The sequence below is a fragment of the Cuculus canorus genome, chromosome 3 (assembly GCF_017976375.1).
Source record: "Cuculus canorus isolate bCucCan1 chromosome 3, bCucCan1.pri, whole genome shotgun sequence".
NCBI classification, from domain to species: Eukaryota; Metazoa; Chordata; class Aves; order Cuculiformes; family Cuculidae; genus Cuculus; species Cuculus canorus.
The window spans coordinates 67,167,331-67,189,423 of record NC_071403.1 but is presented as its reverse complement, the minus strand read 5'-3'; the positions used below and the strand labels follow the sequence as shown (position 1 = coordinate 67,189,423).

General features: G+C 50.7%; 1 protein-coding gene across 11 annotated transcripts in view; it reads right to left on the bottom strand.

Moving 5' to 3' along the window:
- The window catches only part of DTNB (dystrobrevin beta), a 161,548-nt gene that overhangs the window by 14,262 nt on the left and 125,193 nt on the right, over window positions 1–22,093 (bottom strand). For all 11 annotated transcript variants that reach the window (XR_008449026.1, XM_054061653.1, XM_054061649.1 and 8 more), the window contains 2 exons: window positions 8,008–8,167; window positions 1,331–1,420 (listed from right to left, as the gene is read on the bottom strand). Coding sequence is in view for 10 of the 11 variants with exons in the window: in XM_054061653.1 (XP_053917628.1) it covers window positions 1,331–1,420; window positions 8,008–8,167 (250 nt within the window). In the remaining variant the exon portion in view is untranslated. The remainder of the gene's footprint in view (window positions 1–1,330; window positions 1,421–8,007; window positions 8,168–22,093) is intronic.

The window sequence follows — 22,093 nt, the reverse complement described above, 5'->3', positions numbered from 1 at the left end:
ACAAATGAAATGATTTCAGATCCTTTCAAGGGAGCCTTCTTTAGTAACTCCGTATCCTCAAGTAGGAGACTCTAATTAATTCCATTTTCACTCCCTTCTGAGCCATAACTGCTTTGCATGATGCTTGACAAGCCTGCAGGGCTGTCAGTGGTGCAAACCCAGGCTGTTGGCATTTGCTGGACTCTCAGGGGTCACAGAGGAGGGCACGAGAGCTGCAGGTCTAGCCGACATTCCAGCTCCATCACCAGTCACCCCGGAGCTCAGCCTCACTACTGCAAATGTGCTCTACTATTAAAAGCGAAAAAGAAATTACTGCAGACATCTGGTCTGGGCAGAGGGTTTGTTCACCGGGTTTCAGCCTAGAGGGACGAGCGCTGTGCGTCCTGAGCATGGTGATTTATTGAGGAAACAGAGGGTCCTCTGCTGCAACGGCCCCAGCAATGCTGCTGTTGTATACGAAAGACTTTATTAACTCATAGCTGACTTTGCAGCTAAGACATGGGGTTTAGCCTGGGTGGATTTACTGCTCAGCAGTAAAATATCAACCTGGTTTATAACTCTGACTTCTCCCTTAAGGGCAGTGAGAACAAAAAGCCAAACAGGTTTTAATACGGAACTTGATAAGTTTATAGGGGGGATTATGTGATGCAGCCACCGGATACAGTGAGGGACTGGGGGAGGTGAAATAGGAACCGTGAGGTTCAGCCGGAATGCAGAATGCTTTACTTCTTCCTTAGAAGAGAAGGCAGCCCACCAAGCTGCTGGAATCCTAAAGGACCCTATCCTCCATCGCCAGCAAAGCTCAAGAAGCAGAGGATGCACCCCTCGATGACAGCAGAAGCTGCTCCAGCCCCAGCAGGGTGTTTACCTCCACTGCACAGTTAAAAAGGCACAAAGGGAATAATTATCTTCTTTCCACATTGCTGTTTAATCCTTTGTTGAAGTTGGCCTTGCATTTACTCTGTGTTTGTGATTACAGCATCTAACTGCAGAGGCTGCTCAGGCATCCTCACCACCAGGCAATAGTTTGGGTAAACTCTCTCCCAAGTCTGACCTCTGGCTCGGGTTTTAAGGAGCTCTGACTTCCAGGAGAGGGACTGGGAAGTGGCATTCTCTTGCCTAGCAAGCGGTGCAGGACACGCCTGCAGGATCCTTTGGGAGAGCTTAGTGTTGTGTACAGGCATGGATCGATAGGAGAAGGAGCGTGGGAGCAGATGAGTCTGCTCAGGAATTTGCACTCACAGAGCGCTGCCTTAACCATCAGGGACAGAATCCATTTGGAACGGATCTGGAGTTCTTAGTAATGGTAGCTACAAAAATCAACTCTTACCTGAGTGGAGCTCCTTCACCAGTGAGGACATGGTGTTGGTGATGGAATCGGCTGCTACTAGCAGGTCGTTGCGGAGGTTCCTCCTTGTACCTGGGAGCAGAGCAGACATACAAACAGCAGGAATTGCATGTGCCGCACTGCCACTACCCATCCTCCTTGCACCACAATGCTTAGCAGCATGTTCCACACTGGTCCCCACCACGTTGCCCACCTCGTGACAGAGCTCGGATGCCCCATTGTATGACAGAGCCTCGTCCAAGCAGCTAAGCGAGAGAGGGGGATTTGCTCCACAACAGCCAAGTTCTGCCTAATTGCTAGTTTGCTAATTAGCTATCCTGCTGCTCTTCTCCTTGACAATGACAGCACTTGTACAGCAGCTCAAGGGCAGATGCTTCACTCCCCGAGACCGGAGTCACTGGGTGCCGGCCATGGCGCAGCTGATCCATGCTCTTTGTGCGGTTGTTATTGCTGCCAGCTGCTCCATTGCAATCGATACCGCTGGGGTTTGAGTGGGGTGAAGGATAACTGAGTCCTCGCCCTCTGCAGAGCTCTCCTCTCGCATTGCTGGGGGAAGTGATGCCCTTCCTCGCTGTGTCACATGGTGAGGTGCACGGTGCCTTGCTGTCATGCACGGTGACACTGCCTCAGTTCAGTCTGGACACTCATCTTGTGCAAGTGTCTATGCAAGGGACCCTCTCACCCTATCACCAATGGCTCCAGAGCCACTGAGAGGCCACAAGCTGCAAAGGAGCCACCAACCCAGTTGCTGCCTATAAATGTGATGACTGAGGGTGGCAGAGGCTGCTGTGTGCCAGGGAGGATGCTCCCTGCCTCCTGCTGATGCTGGGAATACACCATTTTTCTTCACCATCCATTCTGGTTCCTTGTGCTGGCCCCTGAGGCAGAGCCAGCCATGTTCTTGCAGCAGAATATCCTGACAACAGTTCAGTTCTGCAGCACCCCAGCACCCAGTGACACTACGGATGTGACTCCTGGTCCTCTCCAAGCTCCCATTCCTCTCACAACTTTCTGTGCCGCAGTGCTTTGGTTTTATTTGGAGGCTTTGATGACATAGCGTCACATTTTCCACCTCAGCGGGTGGTCTGTAGCCACAGTTTCTCAGCTTGTAGAGCTGATGGCCCTGAGTTGAAGCTTTTCTGGGAGCAGGATTCTGTAACAGTTCACTGGCCCCACCTCAGCCATCCCCGTGCTTTAACTGCTCCCAGAAAATGGCTTCAGGCTGCCTGTTAACCCACCCAGGCACCAGACGTCAGTGGCACCACAGCCTCCAGGAACACTGCTTTGATACCGAGTATCCAATGGTGCTCTAAGATCTTGGTGTTTAGGATCCCATCCTGTCATTTACTCCAGCAAGGGTGTGAAGACAATGCATGTGGAATCACAGGAGACATCTGATGTGACATTTCACAGCTGCACTGAACTGCAGCAGCAACAACTGCACGGCACACGTGTGCTGCTGTTTGAAGTCGGGTGTCTCTCATTTCAGATGTGCTGCTTTGGTCGCCCAAACGCTGTGCTGGCTTTTACTCCGTCCTTGCCTGAGGTGTCCCTACATTTTGTCTATGGATTTTAGCGCTGTTTGAGCACACCAGAGCTGACGTGTTCGTAGACTCACAGAATCATTGAAGTTGGAAAAGCCCTTTAAGCTCATCCAGTCCAACTGTCAGCCCAACCCCAAAGTGACCACTAAGCCATGTCCCCAACTGCCATGGCCATATGAATTTTGGACCCCTCCAGGTATGGGGACTCCACCACTGCCCTGGGCAGCCTCTGCCAGGTTTCCAACACTTTCCATGAAGGAATTTCATACAATCACAGAATGGTTTGGATTGGAAGGGTCCTTAAGGCCCATCCAGTTCCAACCCAGTCTGTCTGCCCTGTGAAACGCTGCCATAACGCTAACAAGCTCATCTGGACATCTACGTGGAAAAGCCAACCAAAGCCCTCCTGACTGGTGGCATTCAATTATTTTATTATGTGCAAACATAGAAATCTTATCCTATTTCCTGTGTTCTCCATTTGCCTGATTCTGCATCATTAACATGAAATAGCATTAATTGTGCAGATTGCCTTTCCGGAAGGATCATTCCAGGGAATTTATTATGGAGTCTGCTGGCCATTTCTTTCTGGTGAGAGTTTTTCTAGTAGTTGAATAATCCATCACTGTGGTTATCATGAGAGGAACATCCACCTTTCTCCTGGCAGCGCTGGAGTGTACCCACTGGATCAGGTTGCTCAAGGCCCCAACCAACCTGGCCTTCAACACCTCCAGGGATGGGGCAGCCTATCCCTGCATGAATTTTCAAACAGAATACCATCAGGGTATTTCATTCTAATACTGTATAACTGCCTTCTCCTTTGGCCAAGGGGAAGATCAAGAGATTGCCTTTAGACAAAACATAGCAAATCTAAAGACTATAAGATTGTCAAGCCCTGGCAGAGGCTGCACAAGGCACTGGTGGAGTCCCCACCACTGGATGCATTTAAAAGCCATGTGGATGTGGTGCTTAGGGACAGGGTTTAGTAATGGGGTTAGTAAAGTGAGGCTAAGGGTTGGATTCAATGAACTTAAAGGTCTTTTCCAACCTAAGGGTCTTTATCATGGAGTGCTGGGATACGACAAGGAAGAACGATTTTAAGATGAATGAAGAGAGATTGAGATGAGATCTTAGGAAGAAATGTTATTTTCACTTTGGGCAATAGCAACAGGCCCTGACGAAGCCCGTTCCTTAAGAACCAGTCAGTTAGGTACAAGGCATAAATGAGCCCTAGATTAATGACATCAGCTTCTACTGGAGCCAGGAGCTTGCGGAAGGCAGCTCTGATGACTGTAAACCACAAAGACAGAAGTTTGCTTTGTCATGGCTTTTGTCTGTGTCTCTGAAGGGAAAAGCAGATCACAGAATCATGGAATGGTTTGGGTTGGAAGGGACCTCAAAGCCCATCCAGTTCCAATCCCCTGCCATGGCAGGGACACTTCCCACTGGATCAGGTTGCTCAAAGTCCCATCCAACCCAGTTTCGAGGGATGGGACAGCCACCACTTCTCTGGGCAACCTGGGCCAGGGCCTCTCCAGCCTCACAGGAAAACATTTCTTCCTAAGATCTTAGGAGTGGAGGAGCAGAATTGCTGAGGAACTCTAGGCTAGTAGATGGGTAGAGAGCAAATCTGGATGCTGAGGCAACACTGTAAAATGAAAATAACCAAGTAAGATGCCTAATGTACTACTGTAATCACGTGTTTGTTACTCCTAGCAGCAGAAAGGAGTTCATTTAATCTCTTTGTGCTTTCCTAATTAAGAAAGGAAAGAGGAAAATGCTGAGGCAGATGCAACAGATCTTCCCAGTGTCTGGTAGGACTCCTCATGCTGCTGTTCCTCTTCACACAGCCTGGAAACAGTGAGCCAATCTGCAACAGGGGGAAGGAGAGGCAGCTGCCAAAGAAATCAATCAAGAGCTCTCGGCTGCACCATCAAACTTGTTGTAGAGATGAAGAGGAGGCGACCGGACCACCCACTGCAACAGATGGAGCGTTGCGCCTCTGGTATTTGGCATCGTGCCTCCCTGGAAATGCCTGCTGCTGCTCTCGGTTCTGGAAGTGTTTAGAGAGATGAGGAACTCGTTCCTACCGATGGGATCGGAAAAGGACACATCCTGCTCACAGATGAGTTGTAGCCACAGGGTGGTTCTGGACAGCCACACTCCATCACCTAATCTGTTCATTGCTGAAGTTCTGGAGAAGGAACAGCCTTGACCTCTCTTGAGTGTGTTGGGGCTAACGGCTTGCAGATCTTGCTGCAGCTGCCCAAGCATCAAATACCAATTACAAGTATTCACGGACACATCTCTCTCCTCCACTACCATTTTTTAGCCTCTTTCCACACTTTCTCCTGGCAGCAGCTTTTATTTAGGTATGTAAGATTGCTCTAGCAGGAGATTTCCAATGATCAGGTGATAAATGCAAATTGTTATTTAAAATCCGTTCCGTTTTGAGAAAAAACATCAGTTCTGGGAAGATTGTTTTTGTGTTTTCTTTGTTTTGAAAAGGAGATTGTCCATCTGACAAAGGTATTTGACACCAATATCCAGGATCTTCTCTACCCAGAATGGGAAAAGAACGCTTCCAGTTTTCACAGAACCATGAAATGGTTTGGGCTGGAAGACACCTTAAAGCCTATCCAGTTCCAACTCCCTGCCATGGGCAGGGACACCTCCCACTGGATCAGGTTGCTCCAAGCCCATCCAGCCTGGCATTGAACACTCCCAGGGATGGGGCAGCCACCACTTCTCTGGGCAACCTCGGCCAGAGCCTCCCCACACTCACAGGAAAACATTTCTCCCTAGGATCTCATCTCAATTTCCCCTCTTTCAGCTGAAACCCGTTCCTCCTTGGTCCTATCCCTGCACTCCCTGATCAAGAGCCCCTCCTCAGCTTTCCTGAAGCCCCTTTCAGCACTAGAGGCTGCTCTAAGGTATCCTCGCAGCCTTCTCTTCTCCAGGCTGAACAACCCCAACTATCTTAGCCTGCCCTCGTATGTAAGGTGCTCCAGCCCTCGGATCATCTTTGTGGCCTCCTCTGGACTCGCTCCAACAGATCCATGTCTTTTCTGTGCTGAGGACCCAGAACTGGATGCAGGGCTCTAGGTGAGGTCTCATCAGAGCAGGGCAGATGGTCAGAATCCCCTCCCTCGCCCTGCTGGTGCCCCTGCTTTGGATGCAGCCCAGGATACAGTTGGCTTTCTGGGCTGCAAGTGCACATAATGAAGAACTCATTTCCCCTTGAGATGGTCCCTGAAGGTAAAAAATACTTGCCACGTGTCTTGCCATCAACCTGACTGTCGTATCTTCGCTTGCTAACTTCCAACATCACCAGACAGTCCAGCTTTCTCAGTATTTAAGGAAGAGGCAGTGGTCTGCTTTGAGCTGAACAAGTTCCTGTTTCATCTGGTTGTCTTCCAGTTTTGGAGCCCCTCTTGAGCCCAAAATGGCTTTGACATGGAAAAGTTTGACTGTTTTTGAAACGCATGACTGTAAAACTTTGTTTTTTTAAAAAAGCAACAGCAGCCAAATATCAACTCCCACTGCCTACAGGAGCTGGGGAGGAAAAATATGTGTGTCAACTGCTGCCCTGGTTCTCCACAAAGCACGAGACGCTGTATTATTCACAAACGGTTTACCCATTTGGTCCAACCACACCAGTTTTACCAAAGAAGTGGAGGACAAGGTGGACAGAGAGGAATCCAGCACATTCTGTCTCCGCTTATGGAGCACTTGGCAGCAATGGGTTTGGGGCAGAAATTATTATTTTTGTCATATGAAGAGGGGAGCAGCATATACAATTGGGGCAAAAGAAGGAGCTTCAACTTCTAGAGCAAGAAAAATTTAATTGTCCTGTATATCCTTCTGCTTCTTCATTATGATCTCCTCTCCTCTCCTCTCCTCTCCTCTCCTCTCCTCTCCTCTCCTCTCCTCTCCTCTCCTCTCCTCTCCTCTCCTCTCCTCTCCTCTCCTCTCCTCTCCTCTCCTCTCCTCTCCTCTCCTCTCCTCTCCTCTCCTCCCCCATTTCTCATGTTTAGCACTTTTTTCTCCTCACAGGGCTGCTGCACAGCTCCAGCACAGTGACCAAGCCATTCCGCAGATGTCCACGCCAGCCAAACACTCCATTAGGAACAGCCTTCACCAAGCTGAGCTGCAAAATTTCGTTTTCCTTTCTGCCTCACAACCAGCAGAGAGGTGCACAGCTGTTACCTACATCCTCTGGAGAGGAGAGCTGCTTTTTCTCTCTGGAGAACAGGGGCTGACAGGAAACCTCATCACTCTCCTCAGCTCCCGGGAAGAAGGTTGGAGTGGGGTGGGTGCTGGTCTCTTCTCCCATGTAACAACGGATAGGATGAGTTGTGCCAGCGGAGTTTTAGACTGGATACTGGGAATAATTTCTTTACTGAAGGAGTGATGAAACCCTGGCAGAGGCTGCCCAGGGCAGTGATGGAGTCTCCATCCCTGGAGAGCTTCAAAACCGTGTGGCCGTGGCACTTTGGGACATGGCTTAGTTGGCTCGGTGCGGTTTGGCTGACAGTTGGACTGGATGAGCTTAGAGGGTTTTTCCAACCTTAACAATACCATGATTCTATGAAACCACAGTTCAACACCAGATTTGTAAACATGAACCGTTTTTAATGTCTAACTGTTAAATTACTTGAAGACGTAAGATCTCTTTCCAGAGGGAAGATCATCATCACAGAAATAATTTCATTAAGTTGCAAAGATTAATAATGTGCCCCCAATCTCTTTGGTCGAGAGCACAAGGAAGAGGTTTGTAATTACTGTCTCAAGATTGGTGAGCTATGCTTCTTTTGTACATGGAATCATTGAATCATGGTAGGGTTTGGGTTGGAAGGAAACTTAAAACCCATCCAGTTCCAACCCCCTGCCATGGGAGGGACACCTCCCATTGGATCAGGTTGCTCAAAGCCCAATCCAATGTGGCCTTCAACACCTGCAGGGATGGGGCAGCCACCACTTCTCTGGGCAACCTGAGCCAGGGCCTCCCCAACCCTGTTGTAAACAATTTCTGCCTTATATCCCATCCAAAGCCCCCTCTTACATGGCGACAGCAGGGTTAACACTAGCTGCAGTTCTGCTTTGTGCGATGCTTACCTTGTATGAAAGCTTCCTGCGCATCTCCCCCAACGCCTGCAAGCCCCTCCTGTGGGACGTGAGTTGGGGTTGAGCCAGCGGAGGTGGATCTGATGGGCATGGGCATAGGGTGGCTGGCTCCGTGGGTGGGCGAGGAGTGTGCTGAGCCTGCTGCTTGCGCCTGCACGGGAGACACGAGACACAGTTTCCACATTTTTAACTGGTTTTTGGGTCATTGTCTAAAAATAAGTCTGAAAAACAAATGCATCAGGAAAGATGCTTCACCAACACTCCATTTGAGTAACGTGATGTGTGGTTCGTAGGTACTGTGGGAGGACCCCGCGGTGGCAGAACACTGGGTGCAGCGCTTCACACCTTGGGCTGCAGCACCCAAGCCTGGGATACATGTGGTGCCTCCAGTGCAGGATCGGACCCATGGCCTCCAAACCACACGCTTCCTGCATCACCAGTCAAACATCAAGTCGGGAAAGAAAACCCAGGAAGCCATGGAGGGACTTTTCCAGCCATGTGCTCCAGCAGGACCTATCAACTGCTTTGCATAGAATCATAGAATGGTTTGGAGGGACCTCGAAGCCTATCCAGTTCCAATGCCCTGCCATGGGCAGGGACACCTCCCACTGCATCGGGTTGCTCAATGCCTCAGCCAACATGGCCTTGAACACCTTCAGAGATGGTGCAGTCACCACTTCTCTGGGCAACCTGGGCCAGGGCCTCCCCACCCTCACAGAAAAACATTTCTTCCTTATACCCAGTGCGAGGAACCCCTCAGAGTTCCATGGTGCCACTGAGGCTCTGCAGAAGGTCTATCCCTTCTAAAAGTTATGTATGTATTTTATTTATTTTTAAATATTTTATATGTTTTTCGTTCTTACAAAAACCAGTGATTTGAAACCTTTTATTTCACATTTCCTTCTAGCAAGCCCTGCTCCAAGAGCCTCATAAGCAGCTTTGCATCATGGATACCAGTGCCTTCCTAGAGGAAACTTCCGGAGCTCCCCTACAACTCCCCAGGGATGGCAAGTGATAGTATCAAGGTTCTTAAAGGTACCACCAATCTCCTCAGAATGTGCTGAATTTCATAGCAAATCACAAATGGAGAATATTTTTTCCCTGCAGTTTGAATGCTCAGAGAAAACTGCTGGAATATTCACCTCTCACTGGGCTCAGAGGACATGCTACCCCAGTGAAGCCCCTGGAGCACAACCTGAGGCTGATCAGAATCACAGAATCACAGAATGGTTTGGGTGGGAAGGGGTATTCTCTGGGCAGTCTGGGCCAGGGTCTCCCCATCTCACGGGAGAACATTTCTGTGGGATCTCACCAGAGCAGAGCAGAATCCCCTCCCTGGCCCTGCTGGTCCCATTGCTTTGGATGCAGCCTAGGACACAGTTTGGCTTTCTGGGCTGTGAGCGCCCATTGCCGGCTCATGTGGAGCCTCTCATCCCCCAGCAATCCAAGCCCTTCTCAGGGCTGCTCCCAATCCATGAGAGGTCTGTGGAGCCAGCAGGAGAGCATGCAAGCTGCCCTTCCCCTGGGGTGCACCATGCTGGATCTCTAAGGATGTTTGTGGAGAGCTTGGCTCCCCATCTCCCTCCTCCGGCTCTGCAAGCCTGGAAGCTTCTGGCTCCCCCAGCAACCACCCTCAGCGCCCCTCCGCCGAGCATTACCCATCATTTACGAGTGCTGTGAGTGAGCACAGCACTACTTTATTGTTAATAATCTGGTTATTTTCTGCAGCCACCCACGCATTTCAGCAGCCTCTGCCCCCTCCTGCTCAGCTGCCGAGCCGTCAGGGATGGGTTTGGGCTGCTTTGCTCGTAGGGGTTACGATCTGTGACTCTATTTATATTGAAGCACGGTCCCTCTGGTGCTGTTGATTAAAGGAAAGCTCCTCATAAATAATTACACACTCAGGGCATTAAAACCGTACAACCCCTCTGAGCAAATACCTGGTTTGTTTGTGCCCTTTGCTTTCTTGTCTTTTCTTTTTAAGCCTGTTCATCGTTTGACGTGCATCAGTTACCGGGGCAACCCTGCCTGCACAGTGGTGATGCTGCGCGGTGACACCGCCAGTGCCCCACGCAGCGCTGGCACTGCAGGGCGCAGCATCACAGCACATTGGACCTGCTGCCCTGCTGCTGTGTCTGGCTTCTCATGGGAGCCGTTGGGAATGGGATGCTGCTCACGGTGGCTGCGCCTATGGCTGCGCCCGGTGCCCTGCTTCACTGTCACATGCAATGACAAGACTCAGGACATCTGGAAACCTGGATACAGTAGGCTCTGTCCTGTAGGAGGTGCAGAGGAGTCCCCTAAGTCACAGATCATAGAATCATGGAATGGTTTGGGTGGGAAGGGACCTCAAAGCTCATCCACTCCAACCCCAACTTGCCATGAGCAGGGACACCTCCCACTGGATCAGGTTGCTCCAAGCCCCATCCAACCTGGCCTTGAACACCCCCAGGGATGGGGCAGCCACCACTTCTCTGGGCAGCCTGGTCCAGGGCCTCCCCACCCTCCCAGGAAAACATTTCTTCCTAAGATCTCATCTCAATCTCCCCTCTTTCATCTCTCACCCCAGCACATCGGACCTGCTGCTCTGCCACGAGGTCTGGCTTCCCACAGGATCAGCTGGGAATGGGATGCTGCTTGGGATGGCTGCAGCTCCATCTACGCCCTATCTCCTTGCCAGCATAGAGGTGATATTCTTATTAACATAAAAACCTCATTAGGTGTAAAATCATCATTTTGAAACTGTATTACTAACAGGGGGATTTAACGAAGTGAGTAAAACATTCTCATGACGTGGGTTACTGCTGAGGAGAGGGCGGCAGGAGGGAAATGACATCGTTCGAAGGTAGAATCATTAGAAAAAGCACATCCCACACCAGCAGCTTCAGTTCCCCACACTCAAACCTCAAAGAAAACCTTAGAAAAGACCTGAAAGCACACAAAAATATGGTCAGGAGTGGCCGAATTTGCACAGGTTTGCAGCAAAAGGTGCGTGCCCATTGCTCAGTACTCCTAGTCCAGCACATGGGATGCGGCATGGTGAGATCAGCAGCGTTCATGCATCCGGTGGCTTTGGCAGAAGAGCCGTCTCGTTCCCTCCTCCCTCACGGAGCATCAGCCACTCTGAAGACGAAAACCGGCCCATGTGCAAACGAAAGCTTCAATCCAGGAGGGAACCCAGCATCTACAGCCCCATGGGAGGCAGAGGCCGAGAAGCCAGAGCTCCCCTTTCCACAGGAGGTAGCCGGCGGAGCAAGAGGGGAAATTTGATGTCTGGAAGCCTGCTTCTAGGTTGCCCCGACGCTGTGGTCCTTTAACCCCCCCCCCACAAGGCCCATGGATGGTGGGAGCCGTGTGAGGAATCACATGGAAAAGCCGCTCAGTGATGTTGTTTGGAAAAACAGGAGTACAATCAACAAGACGAGACCCTACCACTGCCCTCCTTTCCCCAAAACACATCTGCCTGCACTGTGAAGGGATGGATTTCCCCCCATGCAGTGAACTCACCCCATTCCACCCACCTCCACATCTGGCCCTGGTGGTTCTGGCAGATGTGCTCGCTCTAGGCCCAAGGGGAGACTTTGGACCCCAGCAATGCCCATGCTGCTGGGCTGGTGGTGAAAGCCGGAGTAGCAGCACCCAGACACCTTGTGCGCACACTGAGACAGCAGCACTGGGGGCAGGGAAAGCTTCTTCTCATCATCATTTATCTGAGAGATGCTGCCTGCATTTGTGTTCTTAGAGTGAGCGCCTAAGGACTTGGATTTTTGGGTTTTAATGTTTTTTTTTAACCTCTGGGGATGCAGCTGGGCCAGGCTGATTTGCATACGGCAGCTGCCAGAGCAGAGGGGCTGGGAATGTCCCTCACTAGCATGGTGACGCAGTCTCTGGAATTGGTGTTGATACTGAGAATGGCTGGGGAGGTCCCACACACAAGGGATTTCTATGGGAAACAGGCATGGGGCAGAGAAACAGGTCCCTGCTGCAACCATCTCCGGGGATGGGGATGGGCACGCTGACATACTCAGCGGCCAAGGTGATGGGACCCCCAGTGATGGAACCCCAGTGATGCACCTCATGTCAATGGAAGCACAGCAACAGAACTCCAGTATTGTACCCTATAGTACTGGAACCCCAGTGATGCACCCCATAGTGACTGGACCCCAGTGATGCATCTCAGCGATACACCCCACAGTAATGCACCTCGGCGATGCACCTCATGGTGATACAACTCATGGTGATGGGACACTGGCCAATCAACCCTAGCAATGGAACCCACAGTGATGGAAGTCTCGCGATGCATCCCACAGTGATGCAATCCACAGAAATGCACCCCATGGTGATGGAACTCCTGCAATGCACCCTTGATGGACACCAGGGTGATGCAACCCCGGCAATGCACTCCACAGCACTCAGGGGGCTACAGGAGGATCTGAAAGTGATCGCTTCAGTGACGACTTGAAAACCACCTCCGAAGGAACCACGCGTGATCTGTGCCAGGCTGCCTGCTGGTAAGGCAGCTGCATCACGGGACCTCAGGGTTGTGTTCCCAGGCTGCTGGGGCTCCCAGAGCTGTACTGGGATCCAACTGTCTCTGGTCACTGCACTGGGACCCCACTGGCCCCAGTCACTGCACTTCCAAAGATCTCATCTCAATCTCCTCTCCTTCAGCTGAAAACTGTTCCCTGCACTCGCTGATCAAGAGCCCCTTCACAGCTTTCCTGTAGGAATGGGTGCATGTACACCCATTGAGCACCTAATAATGTCTGGTTTTGTCTAACTCCAGATAAAATAAAATAAAATAAAATAAAACAAAACAAAACATCGGTATTACATATCCATCCCATCCACATCGATCTCCCTCTTCTTGTATTCTATATAGCACATGTAGTCTTAACATGCTTGCAGGTTTTGCCTCTGCACCAAATGAGGAGTTCTGTGGAACAACGATGCACATAGGAAAGCAGTAAGGTACCTGATCTGTGATTGTGATGCATGAGCCAGCAGTGGCCCAGGTGGCCAACAAGGCCAACAGCATCCTGGCTTGGATCAGCCATGGGGTGGCCAGCAGGAGTAGGGAAGGGGTCATCCCCCTGCACTCGGTGCTGGTGAGGCTGCACCTCGAATCTGCCATTTAGTTCTGGGGCCCTCACTCCAAGAAAGACCTTGAAGCGCTGGAACGCATCCAGAGAAGGGTCTGGAGCCCAAGGGTTCTGGGAGCAGCTGAGGGAGCTGGGACAGTTTAGTCTGGAGAAGAGGAGGCTGAGGAGAGAACTCATTGCTCTACAACTGCCTGAAAGGAGGCCGTAGCGAGGTGGGAGTTGTTTTCTTCTCCCTGGTAGCCAGTGAGAGGACAAGGGTAAATGCTCTCAAGATGTGCCAGGGGAGATTTAGGTTGGATATGAGGAGGAATTTCTTTACTGAAAGGGTTGTCAGGCACTGGCAGAGACTGCCCAAGGAGGTGGTTGAGTCCCCATCCCTGGAGGTGTTTAAAAGTCGAGATATCATATTTGGGGACATGGTCCAGTGGTGGACTTAGCAGGGCTGGTTGGACTTGATGATCTTAAGTGTTTTCCAATCAAAACCATTCTGCGATTCTGTGATGTACAGACAGAAAGAAATAGGAACGCATGAGCTGGTGTTTCCTCACCATTAGCATTATTTGCAGCACCCCTCAGCCCACAGCTCTCAGGCAGCGGCTGCCTGTGGGACCCAACAGCATCTTGCAGCCCCAAGGAACTCAGAGATGGACCCGAAGGAGGATGCTTGAGAATAAAAAGCAATGACAACAATGGTGACAACGCACCTTGGTCACAGCTGGGCTCGCTCTTTGTAGCGTGAAAGCGGCCCTGTCCTAGAAAGCTCTTCAGCTGCTGAGAAAGCCCGGCAGACACCTGGGGCTGAGCCTGGGAGCAGCACAGAGCCCTGGCAGCACAGACAGCACCCAGGGGTGCTATGGCACAGTGCCGGGGCTGAGCCGGGGCTAAAGGAGCTGCAGGAGGATGTGGTGGATGTAGCTGTGCCACTGCAGGCGTGAGATGTGAGGAGGAACAGCCCAGAGGCAGCAGGACCGTTAATGGGAACGCTCAGGGATGGCTCCCAAGACTAAACGAGAAGGTATTGCTGAGGGGGTGCCAATAAATCACCCTCACAACCTTCCTTCTCCAAAGGGAGCGATGGAAGGAGTAATGCAAGGTTCAATAAATATTGCAGTTGAGGCTCACCCATGGGTTTTTGATCTGCACTGGTGCTGATGTTTCTGTGTCTCTGTTCCCTAGCCCAGCAAGTGCTTCTCCAGCTTTGCTCGAGAAGGAACCAGATCAACGAAAGAGCTGCACATGGCTCTGCTCCTCCATGACCACCGCTGTGGAGCTCACAGCATGGGAAACCCTGCGATGTGCTTTGTAAACAGAGCAGAGGCAGATTTGGACAGGTTTGTAAACTCCTCGCTGGCTCTGCTGGAGTTGCAGCCTTACAACAGCCCAGGAATGGGGTTGTTACATGTTCTTCCTGGAAACGGCACCAAAGAGGACACAGAAGATGAATTTCCATTTAGAAAAACAATGAAGGAACCTCTCACCGAGCTCCTGAAATGTTTGGAAGCTGATTTTGAGTTATTGGTGTAATTTATCAAGACTTGTACACAACAGTTCTGAGGTTTAACCTAAAAACCCTAATATTGCCTGAAGAAAGGCAGAGCTCTGCCCTGCGCATCAAAACCACCTCAGTGGAGGAAGCAATGGTCTACAAAATACCATCACACCATCCTCTCACTTGTGCCAAGAGCGTAACTGGAGGTCTCCCACCTCTCTGGTGACCTCCAGTCAGAAGCCCTACTATCTCCATGACAGAAAAGAGTTTTAAAGGAGAGTGGGATGGAAGAAACATTCTGCTCTGGTGAGACCTCACTTGGAGCCCTGTGTCCAGTTCTGGAGTCCTCAGCACAGGAAGGACGTGAAGCTCTCAGCCACGGAGACGATCCAAGGACTGGAGCATGTCCCATACAAGGACAGGCTGAGAGAGTGGGGGTTGTTCAGCCTGGAGAAGAGAAGGCTGTGGAGAGACCTTAGAGCAGCCTTCCAGTACTGAAGGGGGCTCCAGGAAAGCTGGGGAGGGGCTCTCTATGAGGGAGTGCAGGGATAGGACGAGGGGAATGGTTTGAGGGGAGACAGAGATGAGATCCGAGGCAAAAATGTTTTCCTGTGAGAGTGGGGAGGCTCTGGCCCAGGCTGCACAGAGAAGTGGTGATTGCCCCATCCCTGGAGGTGTTCAAGGCCAGGTTGGATGGGGCTTGGAGCAACCTGATCCAGTGGGAGGTGTCCCTGCCCATGGCAGGGGCTGGAATTGGATGGGCTTTGAGGCCCCTTCCCGTCCAAGACATTTCATGATTCTATGCAAAATTCAGATTGGAAGGAACCTCAAATGGTGTGCAGTCCAACCTCCCCTATAGAGCGAGGTCAACTTCAAAATGTTGCTCAGGGTCTTGTTCAGGTGACCTTTGAAAATCCCAGAGGCCATCTCTCTGGGAAGCCTGCTCCAGATCTGAACCATGCTCATGGAAATCTCCTTCCGAATCCAGCCAAATCGTCCCGCAGTCAATGTCGGATCATCAACTCTTCCTTTCTCCAAGAAGGCTCTGTCTTCTCCTCGGTCACCCGTTAGGAGACAGATTACAGTCATAGAATCACAGAATCATGGAATCCCCTCTCCAGTCCTTCTGGTCCCACTGCTTTGGATGCAGCCCATGATATGGTTGGCTTTCTGGGCTGCAAATTGGATTTCCATTTTGCCTTATCTTCTCCAGGCTGCACACGGGCAGCTCATGTTACCCTGAGGAGAGGGTTTTGTAGGATATGGACATTAGGAAAAGCTTCTTCATGAGGAGGTTACCAGAGACGTTAAGGGACCTCCATCCTTAGAGGTTTTTCAAAGCTTGCCTACATGAATCATAGAATCACAGAATCATTAAGGTTGGAAAAGCCCTCTAAGCTCATCCAGTCCAACCATCAGCCCAACCCCACTGTACTGACTGAACCATGTCCCCAGGTGTCACAGCCATGTGGTTTTTGAACCCCTCCAGGGATGGGGACTCCACCACTGCCCTGGGCAGCCTCTGCCAGGGCTTCACCATGCTTTGAAGCCAGAACTAAACTTGCCTTAGTGCCAGCAGTTGTCCTGCTTTGAGCAGAACGTTAATCCAAAGATCCCCAGGAGGCTCTGCGTTACTACAATCTACAGATGTTTACTGTGAAACAAAGAAATCTTGCTTTTCAAGGAACATGCCTTGATTTTAATGCGTTTTATTATGTAGCATATTCCTATGAATAGATTAAAATAAAGGGGATCTTGTCTACTTATAGAAACAAACCGGTTTAGATAAGTGCTTTGGACAAGGAAACACCTCCTCATGCCCCAAATAACTCCAGAAAATAAAGCAGAATCAACAAAACCGAGAATATGAACACACAGTTTACAACCCTCATTGTCTGTTCTGCATCCTTGCTGCAGGAGGTAAAGCCTGAGGACGTCAAATGGCATCCAGGAAAAGGCAAAGGTCTTCATTAGGAAACAAAAAGGCAATGGGTTTTCCATCTGTGTGTCACGTGCACTCAGTGCTCGACTCACATTTCATAGAATCATAGAATGGCTTGGTTGGAAAAGACCTGTGAGCTCATCAAGTCCAACTGTACCCGTCCACTAATAAACCAGATCCCTGAGCACCTCATCTACACATCTTTTAAACCCCTCCAGGGATGGTGACTCTACCACTGCCCTGGGCAGCCTCTGCCAGTGCTCAACAACCCTTTCTGTGAAGAACTTGTTCCTGATGTCTAATCTGAACCTGCCCTGGTGCAACTTGAGGCCATTTCCTCTTGTCCTATCACTGTCACTTCAGTACAGAGACAAGCATCCACCTTGCTACAACCTCCTTTCAGGCAGTTGTAGACAGTGGTAAGGTCTCCCATCAGCCTCCTCTTCTCCACACTAAACAGCCCCAGGGCCTTCAGCCACCTCTCATAAGGCTTGTTCTCCAGACCCTTCCCCAGCTCTGTTCCCCTTCTCCAGATGTGCTCCAGTCCCTCAATGTCCTTCTTGGAGTGAGGGGCCCAGAATTGAACCCAGATTTCAAGGTGCAGCCTCACTAGTGCCAAGAGCAGGGGATGATCCCTTCCCTGCTCCTGCTGCCCACACCATGGCTGATTCAAGCCAGGATGCTGTTGGCCTTTTGGGCCACCTTGGCCACTGCTGGCACATTTTAAGATGCTTTCAACCAGTACCTACAGGGCCTTCTCTGCTAGGCAGCTTTCCAGCCACTCTTATGCAAGCCTGGAGCACTCCATGGGGTTGTTGTGTCCCAAGTGCAGGACCCGGTACTTGGTCTTGTTTAACCAACAAACGCTGTCCTTTGTCTTTATTCCAGAATCCTGAGCTGTCTCCTGAGCCTGGCTTCCTCATGTGAAGTACAGTGGAGCTCGATCTGAAGAGCCTGTACAGGACTCACTGTCAGTAATTTGAGCTTTTCTCCAGGCTTCAGGGGCTTTCTGGGAAACAAAAGACCCTCTCTTCTCGCCCAGGTGTTCTCCCCATGTGGAGGGCTGAGGGGGATCACACTGAACCCAGCCCCAGAGCTGACGCTGCTCACAGATTTCTTGGCAGTTCTCTTCTTGTTCAGCCCCCGAGGCCCTCTCTACCTTCACGTTTTCAAGTAACAATGACACCACCCTACTCAAGTGGGCAGAGAAACCTCTGCTGACGTTATTGTGTCTACCGTGACCATAAAGGATTGTGTAGCTGGGGAGAAAAAAAATACGCTTTCAGCATATTTCATCAAAAACCAGTCAAGAAGGAAATGAAGTTACTCCTTCCGTGGATGTATGGGTGATCTGTCTGGCCTACAGCATCTGTGTTTGAAATTTCAGGCATACACAACCCGAAAGCCTCATTGCCCTTGCATTCCTCTGCTCGTTTTGGGACTGAGCCAACTCAAAAAGTAGCCTGAAAAATGACACGTTGAAACGCTGCTTGTGCTGAGGTTAATTCTGTTTAGAAATGCCTTGAAACACTGGGCAGTCCCAAAGACTCCAAATATTTTGCTACATGGAATATTACGGAGTTGGGCAGGCAGCAATCCTCAGCCAAAGGCTGCTCAACCAAACCAACAACCCAGAAGTGTTTAATGGCAAGGAATAAACCACAGGTCCTGCACCTGGGCCAGGACAACCCCAAGAACAAATCCAGGGCGGGTGGAGAATGGATTTGGAGCAGCCCTGAGGAGAAGGATTTGGGGCACTAGGGGATGAGAAGCTCAACATGAGCCAGCAATGGGTGCTCACAGCCCAGAAACCAACCATGTCCTGGGCTGCATCCAAAGCAGTGGGATCAGCAGGGCCAGGGAGGGGATTCTGCCTCTTCTGCTCCACTCTGGTGAGATCCTACCTAGAGCCCTGCATCAACTTCTGGAGTCCTCAGCACAGGAAGGACATGGATCTGTTGGAGCAACTCCAGAGAAGGCTGTAAAGATGATCCGAGGGCTGGAGCACATCCTCTATGAGGACAGGCAGAGAGTTGGGGTTGTGCAGCCTAAAGAAAAGAAGGCTCTGGGGAGACCTTAGAGCAGCCTCCCAGTACTGAAAGAGGCTCCAGGAAAGCTGGGGAGGGGCTCTTGATCAGGGAGTGCAGGAATGGGACAAGGGGAAACTCTTTCAGCTGCAAGAGGGGAGATTGAGATGAGATCTTAGGAAGAAATGTTTTCAAATAGTCCTGAAACCTTTCAGGATAATTTTGGATCCTCATCCACCTCCCTAAAGCCCAGCCATCTCCTCCTGCTTAATGCCAAGAGCAAATCCAAATCCCTTGCAGGAAGGCTGAATAGTAATTAATTCAGGACAGAAATAATGAACTAGAGAGGAATTTCAATTTACACCTCTTTCTATTTTAATAGAAAACCCTTGACAACTGAGCTGGGAGAAAACTTTCCTAACCAAATTTATAACTGCTTTGCATGAGGCTCATGGAACCTACGCTGTGTCGGCTCCATGGGAAGAGAACAGCAGCTGGCTCCAGAGCAGATCTGCAAAGGCGAATTCCAAAGGGGACCATAGAATCACATAATGGTTCAAGTGGGAAGGGACCTCAAAGCCCATTCAGTTCCAACCCCCTGTCATGGGCAGGGACACCTCACACTGGATCAGGTTGATCCAAGCCCCATCCAAGCTGGCCTTGAACATCTCCAGGAATGGGGCAGCTTCTCTGGGTAATCTGGGCCAGTGCCTCCCCACCCTCACAGGAAAACATTTCTTCCTAAGATCTCATCTCCATCTCCCCTCTTGCAGCTGAAAACCCTTCCCCCTTGTCCTGTCCCTGCACTCCCTGATCAAGAGCCCCTCCTCAGATTTCCTGGAGCCTCTTTCAGTACTGGGAGGCTGCTCTAAGGTCTCCCTGGTGCCTTCTCTTCTCCAGACAGAACAACCTCAACTCTCTTAGCCTGTCCTTTCACGGGAGGTGCTCCAGCCCTCGGATTGCCTTTATGGCCTTCTCTGCACTCGCTCCAACACATCCATGTCCTTCCTGTGCTGAGAACTCCAAAGCTGGATGCAGGGCTCCAGGTGGGATCTCACCAGCATGGAACAGAGGGGCAGAATCCTCTCCCTGGCCCTGCTGGTCCCACTGCCTTGGATGCAGCCCAGGACATGGTTTGGCTTTCTGGGCTGCAAGCACCCATTACCAGCTTGTGTTGAGTTTCTCACCTACCAGTTCTCATTCACTGTGCTCACACTCCCCTGCTTTTCCCTAATTCACATTTATTTGAGTTGCTTTAAGCTGTGATAAAAACTGGAATGCTGCTCGGCTGGTTTGGGGTGAGACCGTTTGGTCTTGTCCTTGCAGCTTTCGCAGAGATCAGGTTGGTCCTGGAAGCACGGCCGTGCAAGTGGGCACAAATCCTATTTTCTGGGACACCACCAGCACTGTCCTCCCCGTTTCCACTCCACAGCCCCTTGGGCAATGGAATATCCTGATTACGCTCACTGGGGCTACAATTCCCTACAAGGTATTTCACCAGGGCTTGGGTCTCCAACACCATTTTCTGTTTTCCTTTTTAAAGTAATTTAAAAATGGTTTCTGTTAACCAGAAATGGAGGAGAAACATCCTTTCAGCGCTGCGAATGAAACTCCTGCTGCCTCTGCCTGAGTAATTCCAGCTCGATCGAAGCCTGTGCTAAAAATAACTCATCCCCCTCTCCGCAAATACTCTTTGAGGAAAATATTTAAACGGGAAAATCAGCTCAGTAAATCATGAGCCCCCACTGATGGGTCCGGTTAACCTTGTTCTTGTAGGGAAATTCAATTTTTCTGTCCTCTGCGGCACATCAGGCAGGGCCTCGCGCTGTTGGCTGCCCTTCTCCTGAGCAACCATGGCAAGGAATACATCAAACGCTCATTTGTTGGGTAGGCTAACGACCTTCCTGAAGCATTAATAAAATCATAAAATCAAGGAATGGTTTGTGTGGTAAGAAAGGGACCTTAAAGCTCATTGAGTTCCAACCTCATGCCACCTCCTGCCATGGACAGGGACACTTCCAGGGATGGGGCAGCCACCACCTCTCTGGGCGAACTGGGCTAGGGCCTCCCTACCCTCACAGGAAAACAGTTCTGCCTAAGATCTCATCTTGATCTCTCCTCTTTCAGCTGAAAACCATTCCCCCTCATCCTATCTCTGCAATCCATGAGAAAGAGCCCCTCCCCAGCTCTCCTCGAGCCCCTTTCAGTAATGGAAGCTCCTCTAACGTCTCTCCGGAGCCTTCTCTTCTTGAGTCTGAACAATCCCAATTCTCTTAGCCTGTCTTTGTACGGGAGGTCCTCCAGCCCTTGGACCATCTCTATGGCCTCCTCTGGACTCACACCAACAGATCCATGTCCTTCCCGTGCTGAGGACTCCGGAACTGTTTGGGAATAAGGTGGCTCTGCCCTCCTGCCTGCAGCTCCAGCCATCACTGCAGGTAGGAGCCATGCACCAGGGCTGCAGGAAGGGCCCTCAAATGCAGAGACTGCCATGGCCCGGCTGCAACACAGCGACCATTGTCAGTGCTACATTAAACCACTTTGCCAGAGTCCCCAGTTCCCATTCCAAGGGTGGCAACTGCCTCCACCCAGGCAGCACCCTGGAAGCTGGTAGAGCCCCCAATGGAGCGAGCAGTGAATCCTGTGGCAGCCAGGCAGTACGTAGTGCATCCTTCTGCCATTGTGGGAAACAGCTCGCCTCAGCATTCTTCCCACTGCCATTCTGGCAGCCGCCTTGTATTACCCAGCTCTTTTTACAATCTGCTTTTCCAGGTTTAATTCCAACACCCGGATAAACAATGGCTCCTGGACAGCTATTTTATGCAGCTCCACTCAGGAGGGGAGCATTGTCGAAGCGTTTGCCCACTGCACCTTGGGAGGGCTTCCGCAGCACTGCTGATGTTGACGGCTATGCAGGCAGCCTTTTCTCCCCCAGCACATCAGGCAGGGCGAGTCACGTTGCTGAGATGAATACCAAGTCTTATAAACAAGAAGTATGTTAAGGATGATCCTCCCTGGATTATGATAGAGAAAGTGGGAAGGAACAAGAGAAAGCTACACTTGAGTTTTCTGTTGGTCAGATTTAGAATCATAGAATCACTAGCTTGGAAAGGACCCACTGGATCATCGAGTCCAACCATTCCTAACAATCCCTAAGCCATGCCCCTCAGCACCTCATCCACCCGTCCCTTAAACACCTCCAGGGATGGTGACTCAACCACCTTCCTGGGCAGCCTGTTCCAGTGCCCAATGACCCTTTCTGTGAAAATTTTTTTCCTGATGTCCAGCCTGAACCTCCCCTGGTGGAGCTTGAGGCCAGAATCCATGTTTTCGAGACCAAGTTTTTTCAAGACCAGGTTGGATGGAGCTTGGAGAAACCTGATGCAGCGGGAGGTGCCCCTGCCCATGGCAGGTGGTTGGAACTGGATGGGCTTTAAGGTCCCTTCCAACCTAAATCATTCCATGATTCTATTATTCTATAAGGTGGTGTTTTGGGGATGTGGTCTTTTTTGTTGAG